Raw genomic sequence first — 10,759 nt, 5'->3', positions numbered from 1 at the left:
CATGCTCAATTGGGTTAAGATCAGGTGACTGACTTGGCCATTCAAGCATATTCCACTTCTTTGCTTTAATAAACTCCTGAGTTGCTTTTGGCTGTATGTTTTGGGTCGTTGTCCATCTGTATTATGAAACACCGCCCAATTAGTTTGACTGCATTCACCTGGATCTGCGCAGACAGTATGTCTCTGAACACCTCAGAATTCATTCGGCTGCTTCTGTCCTGTGTCACGTCATCAATAAACACTAGTGTCCCAGTGCCACTAGCAGCCATGCACGCCCAGGCCATCACACTGCCTCCACAGTGTTTTACTGATGATGTAGTGTGCTTTGGATCATGAGCTTCTCCATGCCTTCTCCATACTTTTCTCTTGCCATCATTCTGGTAGAGGTTGATTTTGGTTTCATCTGTCCAAAGAATGTTTTTCCAGAACTGTGCTGGCTTTTTTAGATGCTTTCTAGCAAAGTCCAATCTGGCCTTTCTATTCTTGAGGCTTATCTACTTTCATGCAGTCTTCTCTTTATGGTAGACTTGGATATTGATACGCCTACCTCCTGGAGAGTGTTGTTCACTTGGTTGGCTGTTGTGAATGGGTTCCTCTTCACCATGGAAATGATTCTGCGATCATCCACCACTGTTGTCTTCCGTGGACGTCCAGGTCTTTTTGCGTTGCTAAGTTCACCAGTGCTTTCTTTCTTTCTCAGGATGTACCACACTGTTGATTTTGCCACTCCTAATACTGTAGCAATTTCTCGCATGGTTTTTTTCTGTTTTCTCAGCTTAATGATGGCTCGTTTCACCTGCATGGAGAGCTCCTTTGACCGCATGTTGTCTGTTCACAGCAAAATCTTCAAAATGTAAACACGAGTCCTCTAATCAACTCCAGGCCTTTTATCTGCTTCACTCATAATGACATAACAAGGGAATTGTCCACACCTGCCCATGCAATAGCATGGAAGTCAATTGTCCAATTACTTACGAGCCCATGAAATGAAGGGATTGTGTTTAATAAATGCTTTAGTTTTTCACATTTTTATGCAATCTTTTTGTTCAACCCATGGAATTAAAGCTGAGAGTCTCCACTTCAATGGCATCTGATTTGTTTCATTTAAAATTCACTGTGGTAATGTACAGAAACAAAATTAGAAGAATTGTGTCTCTGTCCAAATATTTATGGTCCTGACTGTATATACACACACTCTATTCTCACCCTCCGCGGGTGGTCTCATATATATATACACACACACACACACACACACACACACACACACACACACATATATATACACATAAATATATACACACACACACACACACACACACATATATATATATACGGCAATAGGGGAGCCAGGACGCCAGGTCAGAGGGGAGGTTTCACCATCTCCCCAACCGGAAATTGGGTACGAAGCACCAATAAGCACAGATACGCTGGTTGAGGCAGCGACTGACCTGAAAGATAAGATCATGGCGAGATTGAGGCAACCCCGAAGACAACTGCAACGGCTAAGTGAAGTGAAGTCTCATGGAAGATGTGAGAAGAAGCACTAAGAGCTATACCTACCACAATAATCACGGAAACCAATGAGCTGATATACCCTTCAGCAGCGGTGATCCTGGAGGTGCTTGGCTATAAGAGCAACCATGGGAGCCATGAGAAACAATACCCATCATGAAAACGAAGGTTGGAGGCAAAAATCAAGGCAGCTCGGAGGGAAGTGAGCCCAATGACAGAGATCCAGAGAGGTGCAATGAAAAGACCGATTCCCAAGAGGTACAACCAGATGCCCATACCTGGAGCACTCAAAACTGCCAAGCAAAGGCTACAAGCCTTGGCCAGCCGCCTAGAGAGATACACCAGAGGTAACGAAGCCAGACGAATAAACCAGCTGTTCGCAACACAACCTGCGAAAGTGTACTCTCAATGGCAGGGTAATAACAGCAGAGCTGAACAGTACTGGAAAGGTATATAGGAAAGGGAGGCGTCATACAACAGTGATGCACAGTGGTTGGTGGACCTGAGGGACGACCACAGCAACCTCCCTAAACGGAATCCAGTGACTATCACAGTAGCAGACATCCAACAAAGAGTCTCAGGTATGAGCCTGGCAGCACAAATGAACCAGCTGCTAAAGGATGGAACTCCCCCTGTATGGCTAACCAAAGGGCGAACGATCCTGATAATGAAGGATCCCTCAAAGGGTACAGTCCCATCCAATCTGCCTCTCCACAACATGGAAGCTCATGTCAGGCATCATCGCAGCTAAGTGGGCACATGGGTCAATACATGAGCGAAGCACAGAAGGGCATTGGTAGGGATACCAGAGGAGCCAAACACCAACTCCTGGTTGACAGAACAGTCATTGAAGACTGCAGAGTGCGACACACCAACCTGTGCACAGCCTGAATCGACTACAAGAAAGCCTATGACTCAATGCCACACACATGGATCACCGAAAGCTTGGAGCTGTACAACATCAATAGGACTCTAAGGGCCTTCATTGCAAACTCGATGAGGTTGTGGAGAACCACCCTTGAAGCCAATGGGAAGCCACTTGCCCAAGTATCCATCAAATGTGGCATATACCAAGGAGATGCACTGTCCCCACTGCTGTTCTGCATAGGTCTGAACACCCTCAGCCAAATAATAAACAAGACTGGCTATGGATACCGACTCCGGAACGGGGCCACCGTAAGTCACCTCCTCTACATGGATGACATCAAGCTGTACGCCAAGAGTGAGCGAGACATCGATGATCCACACCACCAGAAACTACAGCTCGGACATTGGGATGTTATTCGGACTCGAGAAATGTGGGAGGATGGTGACACAGAGAGGCAAGGTAATCCACACAGAAGAGGTCTCACTCCCAGAAGGAACAATAGCAGACATTGAGGACAACTACAAGTACCTTGGAATACCACAGGCGAATGGCAACCTTGAACAACAAGGAATGCGGCAACAGCCAAATACCTCCAACGAGTAAGGCAAGTCCTAAGAAGCCAGCTCAATGGCAAGAACAAATCCCGGCCAGTAAACAGCTACGCCCTGCCAGTGTGATACCCTGCGGGAATAATAAGGTGGCCAAAGGAAGAGATACAGACCACAGATGTTAAGACACGAAAGCTCCTCACCATGCATGGAGGGTTCCACCCCAAATCCAGCACCCTGAGACTGTACGCTAGCCGCAAGGAAGGAGGCCGAGGACTAGTGAGCGTGAGAGCCACAATCCAGGATGAAACATACAAGATCTATAAGTACATCAAGGATAAGGCCCCGACAGATGCCGTGCTGAGTGAATGTCTGAGGCAGTGGAGAACAGAGGATGAGATGCTGGAAGAGGGACCATCATGGGAGGACAAGCCCTTACACGGGATGTACCACCGGAACAAAACTAAAGTGGCTGATCTCAAAAAATACTACCAATGGCTTGAAAGGGCTGGGTTAAAGGACAGCACAGAGGCACCCATCCTGGCTGCACAGGAGCAGGCCCTGAGCACCAGAGCCATAGAGGCCCAGATCTACCACACCAGACAAGACCCAAGGTGTAGACTGTGCAAAGAGGCCCCTGAGACGGTCCAGCACATAACTGCAGGGTGTAAGATGCTGGCAGGGAAAGCATACATGGAACGCCATAACCAAGTGGCTGGCATAGTATACAGGAACATCTGTGCAGAGTATGGACTGGAAACCCCAAGGTCAAAGTGGGAAACACCTCCCAAGGTGGTAGAGAACGAGCGAGCCAAGATCCTGTGGGACTTCCAGATACAGACAGACAGAATGGTAATGGCGAACCAACCAGACATTGTGGTGGTGGACAAAGAGCAGAGGAAAGCCGTAGTGGTGGATGTGGCAATACCAAGCGATGGCAACATCAGGAAAAAGGAACATGAGAAACTAGAGAAATACCAAGGGCTCAGAGAAGAACTGGAGAAGGCTTGGAAGGTGAAGGCCACAGTGGTGCCTGTGGTGATTGGAGCACTGGGGGCAGTGACCCCCAAACTGGAGGAGTGGCTACAACAGATCCCTGGAATAACATCCGACATCTCAGTCCAGAAAAGTGCAGTCCTAGGAACAGCAAGGATACTGCGCAGAACCCTCAAGCTTCCTGGCCTCTGGTAGAGGACCCGAGCTTGGAAAGTGGATGAGACCACCCGTGTGGGGTGAAAAGGGAGTTATATATATATATATATATATATATATATATATATATATATATATATAGATATATATATATATATATTATATATATAATATATATATATATATATATATATATATATATATATATATATATGTTGTGTGTGTGTGTCAGTGTTTATATATACACACTCTATTATTATATTATAATAATAATAATTATTATACTCTATTAATCTATATTATATCTATATATCTATATATATATATATATATATATATATATATATATATATCTATATATTATATCTATATATATATATTATATATATATTATATATATATATATATATATGAGTATGGTAGTTGCAATGTTGTACGCATGGCTATTATACTATTATAAATAATAAAAAAAATAAACCTTTCAATAGGGGTTGATCAAAACGATCTCGGGTAGTGTTTAAGAACGAAGGGACACTCAGATTGATCCATATTTTCTATGCAGAGAAATTATTATTTATTCCTCTGCAAAAAGCCCCAAATAGGCCAGAGGCCTTTTTGCCTGGAGCTCGAAGACTACAACTAGTGCTTTAAATGATAATTTCTCTGCATAGACAATATGGAGGAATCTGAATTACCTTTCACTATTAAATACTACCCGAGATCGTTTTGGTCAACCCATTGTAAATCAATGAAGTTTTCTTTTAAGTATTATGTGTATGTTTATTGTATGTTATTATGTATAATAATGTATATGCATAGGTGTATGTATATGTACTGTATGTATGCATGAGTGTATGCACATACCTTAACTCTTAATAATAACATAATAACTATTATTATTATTATTATTTTATTCTATTATTATTAATAATAATATTAACTTAACAATATTAACTTAGTTAAAGACAGTACAGCACTTATTTAGTTATGAATGTGTCTGCTTAAAGTATATCCTTATTTATTTTGTGCCTATTCGTTTGCTTCGTTGATTTGTTTGGTTTCAGCAGCTGGTTGCACTCTCTCTTTCCAAGCTCTCCCTAACCACACACACAATCTCAATCTGTCCACCAACCCTGTGACATTAACTATATTTAGGATTGACTAAAATCCTAAGTATATCCTTATTTATACATATGTATAAAAAAAATTATACATATGTTTTATGTACCCCTGTCCATCACAATATGACATTCAGCCTAATATATGCTTGTCAAACTGCTGGTCAGGAGAAAAAAAGGAAGATGGCCCTAACAGATGACATGCTTAGAGTGAATACCTCAGGCAGCAGAAACCAAGGGAAGAGAAGGAAGAGGAGGAACCCTCATGGAAGGACAAACCCCAGCATGGTATGTACCACAGGCAGATAGAAGAAGTGGATGATCTCAACAAATCCTACCAGTGGCTGCACAAAGCTTGACTGAAAGACAGCACAGAGGCATTGATCCTAGCAGCACAGGAGCAGGCTCCGAGTACTAGATCAATAGAAAAGAAAGAGATCAAAAGAAAACAAACTGGTAATGGCCAACCAACCCATCATAGTATTGGTGGACAAAAAAGAAAACAAGGCTGTAGTGATAGATGTAGCAATCCCAGGTGATAACAATATCAGGAAGAAGGAGCACAAAAAGATTGAGAAGTACCAAGTGCTTAAAGAAGAGTTAGAGTAAAAAGGTGGTTCTACAATACTGGAGAAATGAATAGAAATGCATACCACACCCTTTAGATATTTATATTATATTTATTTAAGCTATTAGCATTTTCTTTCACTTGACAGTTATGGGTCACTTTGTGTTGTGTTGGTCTATCACATAAAATCACAATAGAATAAGTTTTATGTAAAAGGGATGAATGCTCCAGCAAAAAATGACATTTCATTTAACATGACAAAATGTGGAACATGTCAATTGGTATGAATAATTCTGCAAGGCACTGTAACTTAAAAAGCCTGTTGGGAGAGTTTGTGTGTTAGTACCTGCTCAGACTTATCTGCCTGATTTCCCACATACTGTATAGTTGACCCGCCCCCTACTGAAAACAAGTAAGGTCCGGTGTAGTCATCTAGAAGTGCCATTATCTTAATTTGAATGTTTTAAACTGCTGGCAAAATATATATATAAAAAATTCCAATAATTAATTTATAACACTGAATTTCAATCAAAGCTAAACAGACATGAATATTGGCTTTGTTCACTTTTTTCCTCACCAGGCTTTGTGAAAGACTAAAAATATGTTCCTGAGCTTAGATATGAATAGTGCCTTAATAATATTTCTAACAAAATGCAATGTCCATTTTAACACTCCAAATGTCTTTGTTTAAAATCATTTAGTAAATTGTGGAATCTTATACACATGGACAATCAAGTTGACTTGACTAGCTTAGCTTATCAAACCCCTCTGAAACGACCAAAATATTTCCCTGGAGTTTACCCAAACATGATTTCTTCACAGACCACACGGTAATCCAATTACAAAGAACTTTGATAATAGACAAAACAGTATCATGTCTATATACAATATGACACAAAACAGAGACCTTTAATGGTCTACTCTTGGATAATGGGTTTCTGACATCTGACTGGCTAAAAATATCTCTCTCACAATTTACTTACAAGCACACATCAACAAAACATTTGGTTTACTCCAGTACAAATGCTAAGAGGACATTGAACAGTAAAGACTAAACACAAGACATTTATCTATGTTATCGCTCATCTCTTTTGTTTCAGTGCTGTGTAACTTTTTGTACAACAAAATATATCATCTGAAGGTTGAACTAGCATGGCCAATGTCCTGTTAATCATAGTCATCATATTCTGTATCCACGTTTTCACCCTGATAGTATGTTCCTTGTGTGGAGTAGGACTTTGTCTTCATTGAACAGTTGGTGTCCATCAAAATTGCCTGAAAAGACAATTGTGGGTAAGCAACATGCATAAGAGGCCTGTTTTCTGTTTCTTTGTTTGCTCATTATTTCATTGTATTTGAACGCATTTTGTAGCTTACAAGCTTCTCTTCCTGTCCAGGTGGGTTCTTAAGGAAGAGGCAAAGAGGAGCAAAGAAGATATCCACTATGCCAATTAAGGTCATCAGCCAGGGGAAGCCAATACTCTCAGCTATGTAACCTCCAATGGATGGACCTACAACATTGAAGGGCAGATAAAACATTTACTTAGTTTGGCTTGTTTGATAGAGTGGGTCCCTTGACACTAGATTAAAATGCTCACAATATAATACAGTAAATAACAACAAAAGAAATAAGCAATAATAGTTTACTAGCAGTAGCATTTATCTAAACCACAACACATTGCTATTTAACAGCTAAACTCAATGTCAGACAAGACAAGTGAGTGTGCTGTACCAGTGGGGATCCTACTCACCTAAAGCAAATCCCATGCAGAAAGCCACATCTGCAATGGCATACACACTTCCATAAACAGACACATGCCGCAGATCCACCAGATATCCCATTATAGGCATCATAGACGAGTCCACCATGCCTGCATCACGTCACAAACAAATTTAAGCTTTTCACATTCAGTTTCTGTGCTGTGATAATACAGTATTACATTTTCCAAACTTACCAATAGCAAAGCCCACACCAAAGTTGGGAACAATCAGACCGTAAATATCTGTAGCAAATGGAACCTGGATGAATAAATATTGGCAAATGTTGTTAATTTAATTTTCAAGTGTTTCTGTGTTGCAAGAACCTGACGTCACCTCAATAGTAGCAAATAGGCACTAAACACCACCAGTGTTAACTATTGTACATATTTTATATGTATATGTGAAATTACCCCATTTTTTTTAAGTTTAATTTATCCCTGTTTCGTGAAGAGAGTTTTTGCGGTGCTATGGATTCTGCCTGGTCTACTTGTCAGAGGACTTCTGAGATTGCTACAGGGAGTTTCTGAGAGCAAGGTAAGAAGCACTATACAAGCTGAAAAACATAATTATGAAGGAGCAATGGTGGCTCGATTACTCTGGCATGAAGGAAATATGATACGAGTTGAACACAATGTGTTTAGATCTGGAACGCGCTCTGCGCACCATGTCGGCTAAGTCTCCACTTCTCAGCTCAGCCCCAGCTTCTCATCCGACTCCAGTTCACTTCTCAGCTCTAGCTTCTCATTCCAACTCCAGTTCCTGCTTTGGCACCAACCTCGAGGTCGTTTCCAGCTCATGTCTCAGCTCCGGTTTCTCGCCTGACTCCATTCTGTGTCCCAGTCCTGGCTTTTCTTCCAGTTCATGTCTCAGCTCCAGCTTTACGACCGATTCCAGTTCATGTCTCCGCCCCGACTTCACGGCCATCACCAGTTCCCATCTCGATCTGGCTCCTCAGCAGGCGCTAGTCCCTGTGTTGGCTACACCCTGCTGCTCAGCGTGTGCCTTCATCTCTGCTTCAGCTATTCAAGCTCCACGTCCTGCCCAGTTCCCACAGACCACCTCGACTATCAGATTTAAGACCTTGTCTACAATCACTGTGCCAACCCCAAGTTCTCTTCCTTGTCTAAAACCTGCTGTCCCAGGCCCTAGTCTCAAATCGCTTCCACCACTCAACCTAAGCTGTCTCCTGATTCTGTTTGTTTCCCTCCTTCATTACGGTCCAAGTTACAGACTCTTGTTGGCACAGCCATTACTGCGCCCAGTTCTCAGGCTAGGAGTAAAGTTTGCCTAAGAATTGTGGATCTGTAAGGATCCGAATAAACAAATCTCAAAAGAACTGTAGTGCTTGCATATTGAACGAATCATTCAGGAACGTCCCATTACTGCTGCTGCCGGATGTCCAGACTCTTTGTCCCTGTCTGTTCTTGCTCCCGGTGATCAAAGACCCTTTTTGGTTGGTCCAGGGTCAAAGAATTCTGCACCCTCCCCAAACCTCATCTCTCAGTCACGGCCTGTTTCATCCGGTCACAATGCTGTCATCAGTTGGCACCCATGTCTCACCCCATCTGCTACTGTCGCCAAGCCACGTCAGGCCTCTATTGTCCAAGTTATCCAGCCACGTCTGGTTTCTGCTGCTCCTGTCACCAAGCCCCATCAAGCACCAGTTCAGCATTCTCGTCCAGCTCACGCTCCAGTTCATCATTCGAGTCCGGCTCAAGTCCTGATCATGCTCAAGTCCAGCATCTAGGCCCACCTGTTCTGCATCCACATCTGGGTCCAGCACTAGCTCTCTGTGGCAAACCTCTGGTTTGTCCCCCGCTGACAGAGCAGCAGCTCCAGACTGCACACACACACACACACACACACACACACACACACACACACACACACACACACAGTATACAACCAGGATTTGTTGCATCAGCTGACTAGCCGCAGAGAGCGGGTGCACATGCGATCATGCTGGCATTTGGACATTTCCCTACCATTCCACCACTTCCCGTTGAAAGTGAATGTTGGGGATTTATTTCTATACTTTTCGAGTAGGTTCCGGAACTTTCTAGGGAATGGTTCCTCCCAGGTAAAGGGGGCGGGGCCAGACCTTTAAGAAGAGTGGCCAAACCCCATTGTGGGGTGAGAGTAGGTTGGAGAATGAGAACAAGTTGGTTGGCAACTCAGCATCCGTGTTTAGCCCCAGCTCCTGTTTCACGACCACTGCAGCTCTTGTTCCTGATGGTCCGAAGTTGACCACTCCTGCCCTTGTTCCTAATGGTCCGAAGTTGACCACTCCTGTCCTTGGTCCTAATGGTCCGAAAAATGACCACAGCTGCCCTACTTTCTGGTAATTCGGTAAAGCGTATCCCTTCAGCTACCAGCTGTGGTTCCTGGTGATTCGGCGATGCCTGCTCCAGATCCTGCCCTATGCCTGGTCTCTTGTCTGACTGCTGTCCTGCCCCCTAGTGATTCAGTTCCAGTCTTCTCTGCTCTCTTGTCCGTAGGTGTTCAACCCTGAGTTCCAGATGGCAGTACTAACCAGCTTCCTCTTTCGGTTCCTGGAGCTGCAGAGGCTTGTTTGGAAGTTCCTAAATGCTACCCTGCCACTGCTTCGCTTAGCTCCCAGGTTACTGTGCCTAGTTTTACATCTCCGTCGGTGTCCAGCTGCAACTCCTCAGTACCTTGCCCTGCTCCTCAGTCCCTGGTCTGGTTCCACTATCAGCTCCACGTGTCGCTGCAGTCTCATTGCTAGTTCTAGTCTGACTGACTCTGGTGATCAAAGCGACACCTCCTGGTCCCTTGTGCTATGCTGCAGGGCTGGTGGCCTCACCTTCATCTTCGTTTTGTGTTACCTAGTTTTCTGTGTGTTCTTGACTTGTTTTCCTTTTGTTCGCCCTGGGGGGGTTATTTACCAGCTGTTTTCCATTAGTCATTTAGTTCAGTATTTAAGTACCACTACTTACCTTGTTCAGTTGACAGATCTTCTGCTCATGTTACCCAGTTTGTCATCCTTCCAGCACTCATCCAATAACTCTGTGGTTTTGATTCTCATGCCTGCCATGACCTTGCCTTTGCCTAGTGCATGATGGTGCCTTTGCTGGAGAATAATTTCCCGTTTTTGACCACTGCCTGTCCGACCACCCTGCTGTGTGCTGTTTTGAACCATCCCAATTAACTCTCATTTTCAGCCATTCAGCCATCCTATCACCCACATGTGCTGACCATCATTCACTGTACA

General features: G+C 43.3%; 1 protein-coding gene across 1 annotated transcript in view; it reads right to left on the bottom strand.

Moving 5' to 3' along the window:
* Positions 1-5,858: 5,858 nt before the first annotated feature.
* slc18a2 (solute carrier family 18 member 2) overlaps positions 5,859-10,759 on the bottom strand; it is a 90,214-nt gene continuing 85,313 nt past the window's right edge. The window contains exons 13-16 of the mRNA XM_029175836.3: positions 7,722-7,785; positions 7,518-7,637; positions 7,144-7,277; positions 5,859-7,041 (exon numbers count right to left, since the gene is read on the bottom strand). Coding sequence (XP_029031669.1) covers positions 6,934-7,041; positions 7,144-7,277; positions 7,518-7,637; positions 7,722-7,785 — 426 coding nt within the window. The 3' untranslated portion in view covers positions 5,859-6,933. The remainder of the gene's footprint in view (positions 7,042-7,143; positions 7,278-7,517; positions 7,638-7,721; positions 7,786-10,759) is intronic.

Source organism: Betta splendens, chromosome 15 (genome assembly GCF_900634795.4).
Source record: "Betta splendens chromosome 15, fBetSpl5.4, whole genome shotgun sequence".
Lineage (NCBI taxonomy): Eukaryota > Metazoa > Chordata > Actinopteri > Anabantiformes > Osphronemidae > Betta > Betta splendens.
Note: the sequence above shows the minus strand (reverse complement) of the source record. Positions and strands in the feature narration are given on the sequence as shown.